This window comes from Mustelus asterias, chromosome 27 (assembly GCF_964213995.1).
Source record: "Mustelus asterias chromosome 27, sMusAst1.hap1.1, whole genome shotgun sequence".
Lineage (NCBI taxonomy): Eukaryota > Metazoa > Chordata > Chondrichthyes > Carcharhiniformes > Triakidae > Mustelus > Mustelus asterias.
This window is the reverse complement of record NC_135827.1, coordinates 1,384,208-1,403,786: the sequence shown is the minus strand read 5'-3', so window position 1 is coordinate 1,403,786 and position 19,579 is coordinate 1,384,208. Positions and strand designations below refer to the sequence as shown.

Here is a 19,579-nt window from a genome sequence, read left to right as displayed (position 1 = left end):
GAGTTTTGGAGGATTGGAAGATGGATGAAAGATTTTATAAGGGACAAGAGGCAAGATAGAAACTATGGGTTATTGAGCACAACATTTGTTTTGAGTAAGGTCTAAAGAATTGTGCCCAGTACCCCAAACCCTACACTTACTTTGTCATTTTGTGCAGTATCGCAAAGCTGACATTTCCCCTGCTCGGATGCCCAATATCAATCAAACAAAATTAGTCACCGTGCCCCCAAACCTGAGATATACTTATACCTAAACCAGAGATTCCCATAGCCACTGTGCCTCCAAAATCCTGAACTGTAACAACCATTATGTCCACAAACACAACTCCCTCTGCCATGCACCATACATCCAATACCCCGCAGCACTAGTGCCTAGAATTAACAGCACAGTAAGAAGTCTCACAACACCATTTGCTACCAAATAAACCTGTTGGACTTTAACCTGGTGTTGTGAGACTTCTTACTGTGCTTACCCCAGTCCAACGCCGGCATCTCCACATCATTAGAATTAACAGGCCAGGTAAACCAGAAGATTTTCTTCTTAGTTACGTCCATCGCTTTTCCCTGACAAATTCCAATATTCTTCTATTCCATTCCAGAACGAAGAACCACGGACCAGGCTGACATTTTGCTACATAGTGAGTGTTGGATAGTTGGAGATGCTGTTCTGATGACGACATTTTGAACACTTGGTTTCGCTAAACTAAGATCGATCATAGGAGAAATGACAATGCTACACAATAACAACAACTTGCATTTATATAGCACCTTTACCATAGTAAAACATCTCAAGGTTTTCAGCAGCATTTTCAAACAAAATTTAACACCGAGTCAGACTCAATTTAGAAGAAAACCTTTCATCAAAGAGGTCAGTTTTAAGGAGGCAGAGACGTTTAGGAAACTACTTGCACACCTTAGGGTCTGGCAGCTGAAGACACGTCCACCAATGGTGAAGCGATTAAGGTCAGGATATTCAAGATGTCAAAACTGGGGGAACTCAGGCTGCCAAAGGCTTGTGGGCCAGAGGAGGTTTACAAAGATAGGGACAGGCCAGACCATGCAGAGATTTGAAAACAGTATTAAGGGCTTCAAAGTTGAGACATTGCCTGACTGGTATAACAAATGTTATGATGTGGAGATGCCGGCATTGGACTGGGGTAAACACAATAAGAAGTTTAACAACACCAGGTTAAAGTCCAACAGGTTTATTTGAGGCTTTTGCTACCAAATAAACCTGTTGGACTTTAACCTGGTGTTGTTAAACTTCTTACTGTAACAAATGTTGGCCAGAGGGTACAGATAGGTGAATGGCACTTGGGCCAACACACACAAGTTCCAAGTCATGTTCCAAGAACGCATGTTGCCATGGGTTATGAACTTTGATGATGTTGGGCCTCCCCAAATACTTAGTGTGGGTAGAACCAGAAAGGAAAGTAATTGCCATGGAAGAAGAGAAAAGGGTTTGAACTTACCGCTTGTGTTGTGGACACCATCGTTGCACTGACAGGAACCTGTCTCACTGTGGTCGTACCTGTCCCTATAGAGATTGGCAGTCCAGCCGTCGGTGTTACTTTGGTGATTGCTTTTGATCCGGCAGTTGCCAGAGTTGCTGCAGCTGATGTCATTGTACCAGCACCTGTGAACAGTTTGCTGGAGGTTGCCACAGCAATGGCCTGTCCCGATTTGGGAATGACCCCAAGTCCAGGCATTATTCGGATGGTAGCTGCTGGCTTGGTGTCTGTTGATGAGAGAGGAGCACTGGCCTTACCCTTTTGGTCAGCGACTGTTACAGCCAGAGCTGGCATTAGCCGGATGGCAGTGCTACTCGCCTCTGTTACTTTTAAGTCTGGTGTCACCTTAACCACTGTGGAGGTGGTGGAAGAGGTGGTGCTGGTGGATGACTTAACCATGGAGTCTGTTGGCGGCATGGCTGGAGTGACGTGAAGAGTGGCTGAAATTCCTTTTCCCCCGAGCAAGTCTGGTGTGAGTTTCACAGTGGTGACTGGTGCCTTGGTTAATGTGGCCATCATGTCCTGTGTAATGCGAAGCACCGTCTGCCCTTTGGAGTCGGTGGTGATTGAAGATGGTGCCAACCGCAGAACATCTTTGCCCTGGATCTGGATGTTTGTCGCTGTGAGCGGGATCCCAGTACTAGATTGTGTCTTCATCCCAAGCTGGCTTGCAATAGCAACCTAGAGAAAAATATTCTCCATTCAATTACTGCAGGCATTTATTGACAATTCTCAGTGTTAACAACCAGAATTTAAATGTCAGGTTTCAAAACAGGGGTCTTAGCCCGGCCAAATGCACAGAAAAATGAGAACTGCTTGGCGAGAGTCTGTATCACTGCTAAAATGATTGAGATATTCTCTAAATCATATACCCCTCACAGTGCAACAGCAGCAATTCATAGAGCAATCTAAAACTGCACAAGGAGGTCAGGATCAGACACCAAACAAGAAAGAGCAGGAACTGCAATCATCTTGTGCCCAGCCTCGAATGGGTAACTCGAGTGTTCCAATCGGACAATTAGAATCTCAATTGACTCTATTCAGTCTGCGCTCGACCCAATAAATGGAGGTGGGCAATTGTTCCAAAACTCTGCTGTGTCCCAAAGGCAATGGAATTAGTACTGTATTTGACTTGGGGTGATGAGGCGCTGTTTGAACAGAACAGTGGCACGGCAGCACAATGGTTAACACTACTGCCGCACAGCGCCAGGGACCCAGGTTCAATTCCAGCCTCAGGCCACTGTGCAAACTCCACACATTCTCCCAGTATCTGCGTGGGTTTCCTCCAGATGCTCCAGTTTCCTCCCACACTCCAAAGATGTGTAGATCAGGTGGATTGGCCATGGTAAATATGAGAGGTTATGGGGATAGGGCGGGGGAAGAGGGCCTGGGTATGATACTCTATCAGAGAGTCGATGCAGAATCGATGGGCCGAATAGCCTCCTTCTGCACTGCAGGGATTCTATAACTGGAAAAATCAGAGGCTTAAAAGTCAATGAGGTCTCTCAAAAAACAGTTGCCCATTCTCTACAACTTCTGTAGTTGGCTGAGACTTGAACACAATCCTAGGGAGCAGATTTAGGTCTCACAATATGCTAGTGTGAAGGTACCTCAGCATCATGCCTCTCATCCTCAGGATCAGGATTTGAATGCTCCAAATACAGCAATAGTGACTGATGCTGCTGATGGGAGCAAAGCACTGAAGTTAATTCATTAAAATATCAGGGGTGGGGAGTTGAAAATGCTGTTGAGCGATACAAGATATTGAATTGCTGTACTTCATAGGGCAGCACACTGTAAGGAAGGAAAATCCAAAGGATAACAAAGTCACCAAAGAACAATAGAACACCAAAGAACACCTAGCAACAGAAGCAAAGGTTTGTTCTTGCTGTGCCCACCTGCCTCATGATGCTCTGTCCAGCGACACTCTGGATGATGGTGCTGGCAGAGCTGGATGTGGTGCCATTTAGTGAACTGGACACTGTTTTTGAAGCAGCATTGATTCCAGCCACTGCCAGATTTGCTTTTGTAGTCTGCTGGATGTGGACAGTACTGACACCAGATTGTGCCTTCACTGGCACCGTCAGAATAGACTGCAAGAGAAAAGTTATCACAGAATCAGAAAACCCATCCCTCATTTGTGAAACTCTTAGCCAGATGAACAATTAAGATCATAAGAACTAGGAGCAGGAATAGGCCATCTGGCCCCTCGAGCCTGCTCCACCATTCAATAAGATCATGGCTGATCTTTTTGTGGACTCAGCTCCACTTACCCGCCCGCTCACCATAACCCTTAATTCCTTTACTGTTCAAAAATTTACCTATCCTTGCCTTAAAAACATTCAATGAGGTAGCCTCAACTGCTTCACTGGGCAGGGAACTCCACAGATTCACAACCCTTTGTGTGAAGAAGTTCCTCCTCAACTCAGTCCTAAATCTGCTTCCCCTTATTTTGAGGCTATGCCCCCTAGTTCTGGTTTCACCTGCCAGTGGAAATAACTTCCCTGCTTCTATCTTATCTATTCCCTTCATAATCTTATATGTTTCTATAAGATCTCCCCTCATTCTTCTGAATTCCAATGAGTATAGCCCTGTCTACTCAGTCTCTCCTCATAAGCCAACCCTCTCAACTCCGGAATCAACCCAGTGAATCTCCTCTGCACCCCCTCCAGTGCCAGTCTATCCTTTCTCAAGTAAGGAGACCAAAACTGTACACAGTACTCCAGGTGTGGCCTCACCAGCACCTTATACAGCTGCAATATAATCTCGCTGTTTTTAAACTCCATCCCTCTAGAAATGAAGGACAAAATTCCATTTGCCTTCTTAATTACCTGCTGCACCTGCAAACCAACTCCTTGTGATTCATGCACAAGGACACCCAGGTCCCTCTGCACAGCAGCATGCTGCAATTTTTTTACCATTTAAATAATAGTCCATTTTGCAGTAATTCAAACCAAAATGGATGACCTCACATTTACCAACATTATACTCCATCTGCCAGACCCTTGCCCACTCACTTAGACTATCTATATCCCTTTGCAGACTTTCAGTGTCCTCTGCACACTTTGCTCTGCCACTCATCTTAGTGTCATCTGCGAACTTTGACACACTACACTTGATCCCCAACTCCATATCATGAAGCAGCCCATTCACTTCTGTGTAGTGAAAAATAAGAACAGTATTAGACATTCATTCTGTAGTTGTTCCTATTCTGGATTTTAGCTGGATCCTAAAACTGGAAGGACATCGGTAAATTGGGGGTGACACAGTGGTCAGCAATGCTGCTTTGCAGCGCCAGGGAGTCGGGTTCAATTCCGGCCTTGGGTCACTGTCTGTGTGGAGTTCGCACATTCTCCCCATGTCTGTGTGGATTGAGATGTGCAGGTTAGATGCATTGGCCATGCTAAATTGCCCCTCAGTGTCAGGGGTTAGCAGGGTAAATATGTGGGGTTACGGGGATAGGGCCTGGGTGGGATTGTTGTCAGTACAGTTCCTTCTGCACTGTAAGGATTGTAAAAAAGTACACCCTAAACAGCAAGAATTCTGTTGAGACAGAGGATATAACATTTTTATCAAAAAGTAATATAAAAGCATTGGGAAATGAGATGAAAACAACAGCTGAAGAGTGAGTCCTGATGCTGCTCAGAGCCGATTGGGCCCCTATCTGTGCTGCAATTTCTAATTCTAGAGAAACAACCCCCCACCACCCCCTACAATCAGTAAATGCAGACAATGCAAACTCAACAATCTCAAATTGATGAAAGGAATTTAATTTCAGAAGACTTGTATTCTCCAAGTCAACATGTCTGTAAATCACAGTGCTGCACATTTGTTCCTTACCTGAGGCAATACTTTAGTGTGAGCAGCTGCACTGACTGTAGGGAGCCGGATCTGATGCTGATGTTGTTGGACTTGTTGTACCACAGAGGCTTGGTGAGAACTGGAGGCTAAACTTTGCTGAGCAGAGACAACCCGGACCTGGGGTAGAGGAGCTGCTACAGACTGAGACAGGACCCGTGTCTGAGTCTGTGCTCCAGTATATTGTCCCGACTGTGCTCCAGAAAGAAGGTTCCCAAGCTGAGGCATTGTAGGTGAGGACACCAACAAAACACTGCAAATAAAGAAAACCCCTCAGATTAAACAGTTGTGAATCACAGAATCTCACAGTGCAGAAGAAGCCCTTTGGGCCCATCAAAACAGCCCAACAAATGAGAAATACCAACCTCCCTATCTAATTGCATTTACCAGCACTTGGCCCATAGCCTAGAATGTTCTGACGTGTCAAGTGCTAATCCAGGCACTTTGTAAAGAACGTGAGGCAATTTACCTCCACCACCCTCCCAGGCTGCACATTCCAGATCGTCACCACCCTCTGGGTGAAAAAGATTTTCTTCACATCCCCCCTAAACTTCCTGCCCCTCACATTGAACTTGTGTCTCCTTATGACTGACCCTTCAACTAAGGGGAACAGGTGCCCCTTATCCCACTCTACCCATACCCCTTGTAATCTTGTACACCTCGATCAGGTCACCCCTCAGTCTTCTCTGCTCAACAAAGACAACCCAAGCCTATCCAATCTCTCTTCATAACTGAAATGTTCCATCCCAAGCAGCATCCTGGTGAATCTCCTCTGCACCCCCTCCAATGCAATCACATCCTTCCTATAATGTGGAGACCAGAACTGCACACAGTACTCTAGCTGTGGCCTCACCAAAGTTCTCTGCAACTCCAACATGACCTCCCTGCCTTTGTAATCTATGCCTCGATTGATAAGTGTCCTGTATGCCTTTTTCACCACCCTACTAACATGACCTTCTGCTTTCAAAGATGTGTGGTCAAACACGCCAAGGACCCTTGGTTCCATAAAACTTCCTAGTGTCCTACCATTCATTGAATATTTCCTTGTCGTCCATAAAATGCCTCCTTGATATTATTCCACAAAGGGCTGGGGCTTGGATATTGTGCTGCAAACACTCCAGTAACTTCAGCAATGCCCTTGCCTGTGGCATAAAAATAAACTAAAACTAACTGAAGACATGTTTGCTCAGGCACCTCTTATGTTTAGAGGACAATGAAGGAGCTGTCACTGGGGAACTCCCTTACTAACAGCACTGTGGCTGAATCTACATCGCAGAGGCTGCAGCAGTTCAAGAACGCAGCTTACTGCCACCTTTTCAAAGGCAATTAGGGATGGGCAATAGATGCTGACTGAGCCAGAGACGCCCACATCCCTTGAACAAATAAATTTTAAAACAGTTTTGTTGTGTAACACTGATTCACATGGATATGTCCAGCAGGATAGAGTGAAATTAGAGTATGTGAAATAACTGACCTTTGACCAGATTTGACGAGTTCTGGTGCACTGGTTGTTTGAACTTTGTTGCCATCAGTAGGTACCGGTGGGGATGTCGGTGTAACCGGTAATGTGGGAGTTACTGGAGTCACAGGTGTTACAGGCAAGCTGGAATCTGCCAACACCTGGGACCCCAGGGATTGCTCAGAAAGAGGTAGCTTTGTTACACTCTCCTTACCAGAGGACTTCTAGAGAAAACAAATATAACATTAAAATCCATTCCCAGTACCTGGAAAGGAAGATTAAAGTGCAGCTGGTTACCGGGCACTCCTCACACTAATGGGCAATTCTCCTGTCTGCTGGAGACCTTCTGACTGTTCAACCACCATCCGACCGACATCACTGATTAATTCAGACTGGTCGACAAAGAGGATCTTGTTGAAAGTACCTTTAAAACGGATATTATTGCACTAAGCTGATTTGTAAACAAATATTGTGCGGTTCCGATTGGGGTATAATTACTGAGGGAACTCAAAACTAAGGGGCAGAGCAAGAAGGCAGCATCAAGAGGTAAAATATACTGAGTGAAAATGAAGCTTTTACTGGTTGGGCAAGAACAAGCCAAAGCGGCACTTTGGGCCAAATGGCCTCCCTCTGGGCTGCGTGATTATTTGATATTCTGCAGAAATATTTCTTAACTGAGCAGTTGGTGAATCTGTTTAACAGGTTCCCTCGGGAAATTTTGGAAGCAGAACATGTTGATTCATTCAGGTTAAACAGATTCCTTGCAGAAAATATTTTAGGATACAGAGTCTGAGTGACTTGCAAGATGACACGATAAGCGCAGCGGATATGAGGAACAGATAAACTTCGTAGAAGGATCATTTAGTTCTGAAACGTTAACTGTTTATCTCTTCACAGATGCTGCCAGACCTGCCGAATATTTCCAGCATTTTCTGTTTTTATTTTAGATTTCCAGCATCCGTAGCAACATTTTTAGATAACTTTAAATCGATGACTGTCCTCTCATTCAATGTGCTGTAGACTAACTGATTGATTGATTTTTATTAGTCTATAATAATAAAGGAAAGTGGTTGAAGTTTAGCAATTGTAATGTTCCCAGAGCAGTGTAGGTTCTGAGTATATATCAGCTGAATAGTGAGGCAGTTGAGTACAGGGATAGTTCCAATCTTCTAAGTATTTAATCCTTATCGATATAGATTGAAATTTAATGAGAGGATATGAACTAGTTCCAGAACTGCAGTGTCTTCCTGTAGATAATGCCACTTTCAGATCAAGCCACACAAGGAGACAGTGGCAGTCCCTATTGGTCATTAGGAAGTCACTGGGATACTATTGCTCCTGCTCATGGACCCCCTCCCCTTTTGTACACAATGCTGTTTCCCCGGATCAGGGGATGAGTTGTAACAAGAGTGCCCGGATGTTCAGGACCCAGTGCCATGATGCACCAGAAGTGCCCATGCACTGCAGGGTTACCTAGGAACATAGATATAGGCCATTCAGCCCCTCAAGGCTGTTCCACCATTGAATTAGATCATCGCTGCTCTGTATCTTAATTCCATTTCCCTTGTGCTCCCCATCTCTCGATATCCTAATCAAGCAAAAATCTACTGATCTTGCTTTAGAAAACTCTAACTGACCCCTGCATCGATATCTGCTTGACAACCGAGTTTTAGGTTTTCATGAACGTTTTTGTGGAAGAGTTTCTTGATTTCACTCCTTAAAGGCCTCTTTCTTATTTTAAAATTATTGTTCTAGATTTCTCCAGCACAGAAAATTATCCATCCCATTGAATCCTTTTCACACTTTAACACTGACCTCAATTAGGTCACCCTCAACCTGTTAAACTTAAGGGAATAAAACTAAGCAACCCGCGAATTTAACCATCGCTGGGACAGCATCAGCATTGGGAAGCTTAGCTACATTCTCTCCAAAAGGTAATATATTCTTCCAGAGGTGCAGTGTCCGGGAATGAGTAGTTTTCCCAAAGTATAACCCCCTCGTCATTCAGCTTCTTGAGATAACGTTCCACATTCTATGAGATTTGAGGTTGTTGTTGGCTGTTGCGTGTACTGATTGGGCCGTGGTGTGAACTTGTCCTCAATGGACAAACCAAAGTAGAACGTACAGGGTAAATGGTAGGACTCTGAAGAGTGCAGTTGAACAGAGGGATCTGGGAATACAGGTACAGAATTCCCTAAAAGTGACGTCACAGGTGGATAGGGTCGTAAAGAGTGCCTTTGGTACATTGGCCTTTATAAATCGGAGTATCGAGTATAAAAGTTGGAGTGTTATGGTAAGGTTATATAAGGCATTGGTGAGGCCGAATTTGGAGTATTGTGTACAGTTTTGGTCACCTAGTTACAGGAAGGATGTAAATAAGGTTGAAAGAGTGCAGAGAAGGTTCACAAGGATGTTGCCGGCACTTGAGAAGCTGAGTTACAGAGAGAGATTGAATAGGTTGGGACTTTATTCCCTGGAGCGTAGAAGATCGAGGGGAGATTTGATAGAGGTGTATAAGATTTTGATGGGTATAGATAGAGTGAATGCAAGCAGGCTTTTTCCGCTGAGGCTCGGGGAGAAAAAAACCAGAGGGCATGGGTTAAGGGTGAAAGGAGAAAAGTTTAAAGGGAATATTAGGGGGGGCTTCTTCACGCAGAGAGTGGTGGGAGTGTGGAATGAGCTGCCGGATAAAGTGGTAAATGCGGGGTCACTTTTAACATTTAAGAAAAACTTGGACGGGTTCATGGATGAGAGGGGTGTGGAGGGATATGGTCCAAGTTTTTTCAAGGAGCAGCTACTGCGAGTCTGTGATAGGTATGTCCCTGTCAGGCAAGGAGGAATTGGTAGGGCTAGGGAACCGTGGTGCACCAAAAAAGTTTCTTTGTTGGTTAAAAAGAAAAAGGAGGCTTATGTTCGGATGAGACGTGAGCACTCGGGTAGTGCACTAGAAAGCTTTAGATTGGCTAAGAGGGAGTTGAAGAGCGAGCTTAGAAGGGCTAAAAGGGGACATGAGAAGACTTTGGCGGATAGGGTTAAAGAGAATCCTAAGGCGTTCTATAGGTATGTCAAGAACAGAAGGTTGGTTAGGGCAAGTTTAGGGCCAGTTATAGATGGCAGAGGGAAGTTATGTGTGGAACCGGAGGAGATTGGTGAAGCATTGAACCAATATTTCTCTTCGGTGTTCACGCAAGGGGACATGAATATAGCTGAGGAGGACACTGGGTTGCAAGGGAGTAGAATAGACAGTATTACAGTTGATAAGGAGGATGTGCAGGATATTCTGGAGGGTCTGAAAATAGATAAATCCCCTGGTCCGGATGGGATTTATCCAAGGATTCTCTGGGAGGCAAGAGAAGTGATTGCAGAGCCTCTGGCTCTGATCTTCAGGTCGTCGTTGGCCTCTGGTATAGTACCAGAAGATTGGAGGTTAGCGAATGTTGTCCCATTGTTTAAGAAGGGGAACAGAGACTTCCCCGGGAATTATAGACCGGTGAGTCTCACTTCTGTTGTCGGCAAGATGTTGGAAAAAATTATAAGGGATAGGATTTATAGTTATTTGGAGAGTAATGAATTGATAGGTGATAGTCAGCATGGTTTTGTGGCAGGTAGGTCGTGCCTTACTAACCTTATTGAGTTTTTTGAGAAAGTGACCAAGGAGGTGGATGGGGGCAAGGCAGTGGACGTGGTATATATGGATTTTAGTAAGGCGTTTGATAAGGTTCACCATGGTAGGCTTCTGCAGAAAATGCAGATGTATGGGATTGGGGGTGATCTAGGAAATTGGATCAGGAATTGGCTAGCGGATAGGAAACAGAGGGTGGTGGTTGATAGTAAATATTCATCATGGAGTGCGGTTACAAGTGGTGTACCTCAGGGATCTGTTTTGGGGCCACTGCTGTTTGTAATATTTATTAATGATCTGGATGAGGGTATAGTTGGGTGGATTAGCAAATTTGCTGATGACACCAAAGTCGGTGGTGTGGTAGACAGTGAGGAAGGGTGTCGTAGTTTGCAGGAAGACTTAGACAGGTTGCAAAGTTGGGCCGAGAGGTGGCGGATGGAGTTTAATGCGGAGAAGTGTGAGGTAATTCACTTTGGTAGGAATAACAGATGTGTTGAGTATAGGGCTAACGGGAGGACTTTGAATAGTGTGGAGGAGCAGAGGGATCTAGGTGTATGTGTGCATAGATCCCTGAAAGTTGGGAATCAAGTAGATAAGGTTGTTAAGAAGGCATATGGTGTCTTGGCGTTTATTGGTAGGGGGATTGAATTTAGGAGTCGTAGCGTTATGTTGCAACTGTACACAACTCTGGTGCGGCCGCACTTGGAGTACTGTGTGCAGTTCTGGTCCCCACATTACAGGAAGGATGTGGAGGCTTTGGAGAGGGTGCAGAGGAGGTTTACCAGGATGTTGCCTGGTATGGAGGGGAGATCCTATGAGGAGAGGCTGAGGGATTTGGGATTGTTTTCGCTGGAAAGGCGGCGGCTAAGAGGGGATCTTATTGAAACATATAAGATGATTAGAGGTTTAGATAGGGTGGATAGTGATAGCCTTTTTCCTCTGATGGAGAAATCCAGCACGAGGGGGCATGGCTTTAAATTGAGGGGGGGTAGTTATAGAACCGATGTCAGGGGTAGGTTCTTTACCCAGAGGGTGGTGAGGGATTGGAATGCCCTGCCAGCATCAGTAGTAAATGCGCCTAGTTTGGGGGCGTTTAAGAGATCCGTAGATAGGTTCATGGACGAAAAGAAATTGGTTTAGGTTGGAGGGTCACAGTTTTTTTTTTTAACTGGTCGGTGCAACATCGTGGGCCGAAGGGCCTGTTCTGCGCTGTAATGTTCTATGTTCTATGTTCTATGTTCTAAGTGCAGGTCAGTGGGACTAGGCATAAAATGGTTCGGCACAGACAAGAAGGGCCAAAAGGCCTGTTTCTGAGCTGTAATTTTCTATGGTTCTATGGTTCAATGGCAGCCAGCGACCGTTCTCAGGAAAGGCAAAGTCATCTCACTACAGAACAGCATGGGTATGGACAAATCCCACAACAAACCCAGTGGTGGCCCTCACCCTTGACCTTGAGGTGAGGGAGGCACCGGGAAGGAGTTGTCCGGAATTTTCTCAGCTCCTGAGTGAATAATACTCACAATCTTGGTTGTCAGTTTAGGTTTCTGTTGTAATGCCTTCTTGGCTTTAGCTGCTGCAGCCTGGGCCTGGTGAATCCGTTCTGTAATAATCGAGACAAGAATAAGTTAGACCTCAGTGTCTGTTCACCTCAGAGCCTTGTTAATCATCTTGAAGTTAAGATATTTCAGAAATATCAACAGTACAAAATATTCATAGGCTGTACTTGTGATCACCAGTATCCTTGACAACCTGTCAGGAATGACAGTGTAGGTTGGTACGGGGAGGGGTGGAAAAGTGCCCACATTCAGAGTAATTGCTAGTTGGTAGGGGACTGCTGTTGCCGGCACTCAGTCAATCTCCCAGGACAGTCAAGAAAGGAGCAGTCAGTGAAGGAACCTGAGATCCTAACAGAGAGAGAAAGATTCCAGGCGACGAATGCACCATCCCGCGGCTAACTAAGAAATTAAATAGTATCAGATTGAAAGAAAAAGTGTGCAGTTCTGTGAAGATTAGTGGTACATCAGTAGTTTGGACCGAATTTAAAAGCCAGCAATGACTAAAACATTAGTAAGGAGGAAGAGGTTATAGGAGAGAAAGCTGCTAGAAAAATAAAAACAGATAGCAAGAATTTCTACAGGTACTTAAAACGGAAAAGAGTAACTAAAGTGAGTGTGGGTCCGTCCCCTGGTGAGAATGGGGAATTAGTGATGGGAAGTAAGGAAATGGTAGAGATGGAATGGGGAATTTTTGTCTATCCCCGTTGTAGAGAACACAGCTAACAGCCGAGAAATACTTGTAAATCAAGCGGTGAAAGGGAAGTCCCTAGGAGCTGATGAATTTCATCCTCAGGTCCTGAAAGAATTAGTTGTGAAGACATGTCGATGTATAGTTTTAATTTTCCAAATTTCCATTGATTCTTGAAAGGTTCTATCAGATTGGAAAATAGCAAACATAACTCCTTTATTCGAGAAAGGAAGATGATGGAACGCAGATAACTGCAAGCCAGTTAGCCTAACATATTTATAAGTCTCACGAGTAGGCTTACATCAACACTGCAGTGAAGTTACTGTGAAAATCCTCTAGTCGCCACACTCCAGCATCTGTTCGGGTTACACTGAGGGAGAATTTAGCATGGCCAATGCACCTAACCAGAACGTCTTTCAGACTGTGGGTGGAAACCAGAGTACCCAGAGGAAACCCACGCAGACATGGGGAGAATGTGCAGACTCCGCACAGACAGTGACCTAACTCAGGTCTCTGGCACTGTGAGGCAACAGTGCTAACCGCTGTGCCACAACAATGCTAACCACTGTGCCACAACAATGCTAACCACTATGCCATCATGCCGCCCATAAGGTGCCACAGCAAAGGCTTTATGCAAAATAAGCGCTCATGATATAGGGGGTAACATGATTTCATGAAAAGAGGAGAATTGGTTGACAAATAGGAAATAAATTGGTCATTTTCAGTTTGGCAAGCTGAACACTGGAGTGCTACAAGAATCAGCGCTGGGGCCTCACCCATCTATCAGTGACTTGGATGAAGGGACCAAATGTGTGATTGTTAAATTGCTGATGACACAAAGATAGGTCGGAAAGTAAATTATGAGGAGGACTTTGTTCTTTGACATTAAGATTCTACAAAGAAAATTAGATAGGTTAACTGAGTGAGCAAAAACAATGACAGATGGAGTTTAAAGTGGGTAAATGTGAACTTCTCCATATCGATGGAGAAGAATAGAAAAGCAGTAGTGTATATCATTTCAATGCGAAAGATAGCAAAACTCGGTGGTGTAGAGGGATCTGGGTGTCCTGGTATGTGAATCACAAAAAGTTCGTATAGAGGCACAGCAGGTGATAAAGAAGGTAAATGGAATGCTGTCATCTATTGCAAGAGAAATGGAATATAAAAGTTAGGGGTGTTTTGTTACAGTTGTATTGGGTGTTGGTGAGACCACGTCTGAACTACGGTGTACAGAAAGAATATAGTAAGGAGTCTCACAATACCAGGTTCAAGTCCAACATGTTTATTTGGAATCACGAGCTTTCAGAGCGCTGCTCCTTCATCAGGTGAGTGGACTCGAGGGGCCTACTCCTGCTCCCAATTCATATGCACATTTGTATGCTTGTCCTGGAAAGGACTGCTTTATTGGGGATTTTGTCTCTCCATGTAATGCACCTTAGACACTGGAGATGGAAGTTAGCTAGCATTGCTGCTGAGCATGCAGGACCTGGAGATTGGCACCTCGGTCCGGCCAATCAGTTTGTTGTATTATTAATAAAAATAGAAAATGCTGGAAAAACCCAGCAGGACTGGCAGCATCTTCCAGACACCAGTCAAATTGGACTGAAATGCTATCATGCCAGACCTGCTGAATTTATCCAGAATTTTCTGTTGTTATTTCAGATTTCCAGCAATATTTTGTTTTTTTCCCCTTGTTTTTCATGAACTGTTTTGTTAATTGGATGTACGTGATGCTGCCTTCGTCAAGAGATTAGTTCTCTGCCACCAGAGATCCAAGATAACAGAGTTTGCTACTGCTTTCAGTGATGTGTTATTGAGCTAGGCAGAGAAAACGCCCTGTCCCTGACATTAAGGGAGAGTTGTGGGTGAACTAGTGCAGCATCATCAGCATTTCCAAAGTTCTCAGATCAGGACATGCTGCCGGCTTTCAGTCTGGATCGGTGAGGAGTTTTGCATCTGATTGTGTGTGGTGGCACAGTCCTTCCAAGGAGACAGGAAAGGTAGGAATTGCAGTGCCTTTCTCAGAAGCCCCCATCATTGCTTTGTGTACATCCTGTCCCACATGCCAAGTATGCTAGTGGTAATCAAAGACAACTTCACTGGCTTGGGCATGTGCAAGTATGGAAGACAGCTCCGACCCCACGGATATGCTATAGGGGAGGCAGTCCACGCCAAGAACAAAGAACAAAGAACAGTACAGCACAGGAAACAGGCCCTTCGGCCCTCCAAGCCTGTGCCGCTCCTTGGTCCAACTGACCAATCGTTTGTATCCCTCCATTCCCGGGCTGCTCATGTGACTATCCAGGTAAGTCTTAAACGATGTCAGCGTGCCTGCCTCCACCACCCTACTTGGCAACACATTCCAGGCCCCCACCACCCTCTGTGTAAAAAACGTCCTTCTGATGTCTGAGTTATACTTCGCCCCTCTCAGCTTGAGCCCGTGACCCCTCGTGATCGTCACCTCCGACCTGGGAAAAAGCTTCCCACTGTTCACCCTATCTACACCCTTCATAATCTTGTACACCTCTATTAGATCTCCCCTCATTCTCCGTCTTTCCAAGGAGAACAACCCCAGTCTACCCAATCTCTCCTCATAGCTAAGACCCTCCATACCAGGCAACATCCTGGTAAACCTTCTCTGCACTCTCTCTAATGCCTCCACGTCCTTCTGGTAGTGCGGCGACCAGAACTGGACGCAGTACTCCAAATGTGGCCTAACCAGCGTTCTATACAGCTGCATCATCAGACTCCAGCTTTTATACTCTATACCCCATCCTATAAAGGCAAGCATACCATATGCCTTCTTCACCACCTTCTCCACCTGTGTTGCCACCTTCAAGGATTTGTGGACTTGCACACCTAGGTCCCTCTGTGTTTCTATACTCCTGATGACTCTGCCATTTATTGTATAACTCCTCCCTACATTATTTCTTCCAAAATGCATCACTTCGCATTTATCCGGATTAAACTCCATCTGCCACCTCTCCGCCCAATTTTTCAGCCTATCTATATCCTGCTGTATTGCCCGACAATGCTCTTCGCTATCCGCAAGTCCAGCCATCTTCGTGTCATCCGCAAACTTGCTGATTACACCAGTTACACCTTCTTCCAAATCATTTATATATATATCACAAATAGCAGAGGTCCCAGTACAGAGCCCTGCGGAACACCACTGGTCACAGACCTCCAGCCGGAACACCACTGGTCACTGACCAGTCCAAAGCTCCGATTCAAGGATGCTGACAAAAGAGATGTGAAAGATTTCAACATCAATAATGACAAGTGGCAAACTCCAGCTAATAACTGATGGAAATGCTGACAACAGCCGTGGGCAGGAGTTTGTCTCAATGGTGACCGGTGATTTCAGAAGCTCCAAATACAGCCTTGTGAACTGGGCAGCACAGATCATCCCACCCCCCACCGGCAGGAGGCAACTTCATGTGTGGCATCTGTGACAGACGTTACCTTTCCAGAATCCACTTGCTCAGCCATCAAAGGAAGTGCAGCAGACGGTCTAGCCTGACCCACCAATGGCTGCAGTCCCATCAACCCCCGCAGATGGAAGGATGCCAATCTAACACAATCAAATGTTCCAACATGCTTCAGTAGAGCATCATCTCAGACACATCAATTGATACCACGCTAAAGAAGATATTTCTGCACTGTAGGGATTCTATGATTTGGACAGGTGACCAAAACTTTGTCAAAGAGGTAGGTTTTATAGAGTGTCTTGAAGAAGGGAGAGAGGCGGGGAGATGTAGGGAGGGAATTCCAGCTGAAGGCACGGCTGCCAATCGTGGAGTGATTAAAATCGAGGATGACCAATAGACCAAAATTAAACAGCACAGATGTCTTGAAGGGCTGGAGCAGATTAGTCATGAGGAAGGGCAGGTCATGTGAGGGTTTGAACACAAGGATGAGAATTATAATTCTGAGGCAATGGTGGATCAGATGCCAATATCGATCAGTGAGCACAAGACTGGCAGTGAACAGAATGGATTCCTGAACAAACACTAGACAGGACCCAGAAATTTCAGTGAAATTGCAGATTCCAACATATGAGCAAACAAATTAGGAGCAGGAGTAGGCCACTTGGCCCTGCCATTCGGTAAAATCATAGCTGACCTAATTGTAACCTTAACGCCATGTTCTCACCTGCTCCGGATAACCTTTCACTCCCTTGCTCATCAAGAATCTATCTACCTCTGCCTTAAAAACATTCAAAGATCCTGCTTCCACTGTCTTTTGAAGAGAGTTCCCCAGAAAAAAAAACTAACTTCTGTCCTAAATGGGCGTCCCCTTATTTTTAAATAGTGGCTTCTAGTTCTAGATTCTCCCACAAGAGAAAACATCCTCTCCAAATCCACCCTGTCAAGAGCCTTCAGCGTCCTACATGATTCAATCAAGTTGCCTCTTACTCTTTTAAACTCCAGCGATACAAACTTTCCAAATAAGCCAACCTGTCCATTCCAGGTTTTTGTTTGGTAAATCTTCTCTGAAGTGTTTCTAATGCTTTACATCCTTCCTCAAATAAAGTGACCAATACTGTAACATTTTACTCCAAATGTGGTCTCATCAATGCCCTGTACAACTGAAGCATAAACTCCCTACTCCTGTATTCAATCCCCCTTGCAATAAACAATAACATTCTATTAGCTTTCCTGATTACTTGCTGTTCTTGCATACTAACCTTTTGCAAGGCATGCACTCGGACACCCAGATCCCTCTGCAATCTCTTAGTACTCACATAATATGCTTCTTTTCTATTTTGCCTCTCAAATTGGATGACTTTATACTTTCCACAATAAACTCCACTTGCCAGATCTTTACATTTGATTGTGTTAGATTGGCATCCTTCCATCTGTGGGAGTTGATGGGACCGCAGCCATTGGTGGGTCAGGCGAGATCGTCTGCTGCACTTCTTTTGACGGCTGAGCAAGTGGATTCTGGATAGGGTAGAGGTGGAGAGATTCTTTCCACTTAGAAAGGAAACTAGAACTAGAGGGCACAGCCTCAAAATAAAGGGGGGTCAGTTTTGGACAGAGTTGAGGAGGAACTTCTTCTCTTAGAGGGTGGTGAATCTCTGGAATTCTCTGCCCACTGAAGTGGTGGAGGCTACCTCGTTGAATATGTTTAAATCACGGATAGATGGATTCCTGATCGGTAAGGGAATTAGGAGTTATAGGGATCAGGCGGGTAAGTGGAACTGATCCACTTCATATCAGCCATGACCTTATTGAATGGCGGGGCAGGCTCGTGGGGCTAGATGGCCTACTCCTGCTCCTATTTCTTATGTTCTTACATCACAGATGCCACACATGAAGTTGCCTCCTGCCAGTGGGGTCGGGATGATCTGTGGGAAAGCAAATTGAGTGGAGGACACATAGAATCTGCAGAGAGATTTGGATAGGCTAAGTGAGTGGGCGAGGATCTGGCAGATGGAGTATAATGTTGGTAAGTGTAAGGTTATCCACTTTGGAAGGAATAATAGTAAAATGGACTATTATTTAAACGGTGAAAAATTACAACATGTTACTGTGCAGAGGGACCTGGGGGTCCTTGTGCATAAATCACAAAAACTCAGTTTGCAGGTGCAGCAGGTGATCAAGAAGGCAAATGGAATGTCGGCCTTTATCGCGAGAGGGATGGAGTATAGAAGCAGGGAGGTCATGCTGCAACTGTACAGGGTATTGGTGAGGCCGCACCTGGAGTACTGTGTACAATTTTGGTCCCCTTATTTAAGAAAGGGTATATTAGCTTTGGAGGGGGTACAGAGAAGGTTCACCAGGTTGATTCTGGAGATGAGGGGGTTAGTTTATGAGGAGACTGGGTCTGTACTCATTGGAGTTTAGGGGTTTATGGGGAGATCTTACAGAGACATATAAGATAATGAAGGGGCTGGACAGGGTAGAAGCGGCGAGGTTCTTTCCACTTACAATGGAAACAAGAACTAGGGGGCATAGCCTCAAAATACGGGGGAGTCAATTTAGAACAGAGTTGAGAAGGAACTTCTTCTCCCAGAGGGTAATGAATCTTTGGAATTCTCTGCCCAATGAAGCAGTAGAAGCTACCTCGTTAAATGTGTTTAAGTCACAGATAGATAGATTTTTAACTTATTAAGGGTTACGGGGAGCGGGCGGGTAAGTGGAACTAAACCCACTATCAGATCAGCCATGATCTTATTGAATGGCGGGGCAGGCTTGAGGGGCTTGATGTCCTACTCCTGCTCCTATTTCTTATGTTCTTATGTTTACCCACTCACTTAACCATCTATATCCCTTTGTAGCCTCCTTGTGTCTTTTTCACATCTCACTTTACTTCTTATCTGTTTCCTTGGCAAATTTAGCAACCATATCTTCAGTCTCTTATACTAATAATAGATGATTCTTTCAATCCACAAAAAAATCAATCCATTCAGTAAATTCAAAGCTCAAATGCTTCAATTCCCTCAAGTGTGGAGTTAACATGAAGAACTGATGAACCATCTTTATTGTACAAGTGAGCATTCAAGTACCATTGTGTCAGCAGAATCTTGGTGATTTCAAGATTAAACAAAGAGTTGCATTTCTGCATTTCACAACTTCAGGACGTTCCCAGTGCATAGCAGCTAATTAAATGCTTCTAAAGTATACATTGGACCCTGAAACACAATTTACACTCCGCAAGCTGCCACAAACAGTAATGATGTAAATCATCAGATAATTACTGTTTTTCTTAAATTTGATGTTGGCTGTCAGATTGGCTCGGACATCAGGACAAACTCATCTGTCCCCATAAATTTGGAGACTACATTCCCATCATCTCTTGCAAATGGAAGGATGCCAACTGATCACAATCAAACGTTCCAGCGTGAGGAGGAACTCTTCTGTTCCTCGTTGTGTTGGAA

General features: G+C 44.8%; 1 protein-coding gene across 1 annotated transcript in view; it reads right to left on the bottom strand.

The window, feature by feature from the left end:
• nfrkb (nuclear factor related to kappaB binding protein) overlaps nt 1-19,579 on the bottom strand; it is an 80,902-nt gene that overhangs the window by 24,219 nt on the left and 37,104 nt on the right. The window contains exons 14-18 of the mRNA XM_078199234.1: nt 11,970-12,049; nt 6,843-7,051; nt 5,351-5,621; nt 3,409-3,603; nt 1,472-2,191 (exon numbers count right to left, since the gene is read on the bottom strand). Of these exons, the coding sequence (XP_078055360.1) occupies nt 1,472-2,191; nt 3,409-3,603; nt 5,351-5,621; nt 6,843-7,051; nt 11,970-12,049 (1,475 nt within the window). The remainder of the gene's footprint in view (nt 1-1,471; nt 2,192-3,408; nt 3,604-5,350; nt 5,622-6,842; nt 7,052-11,969; nt 12,050-19,579) is intronic.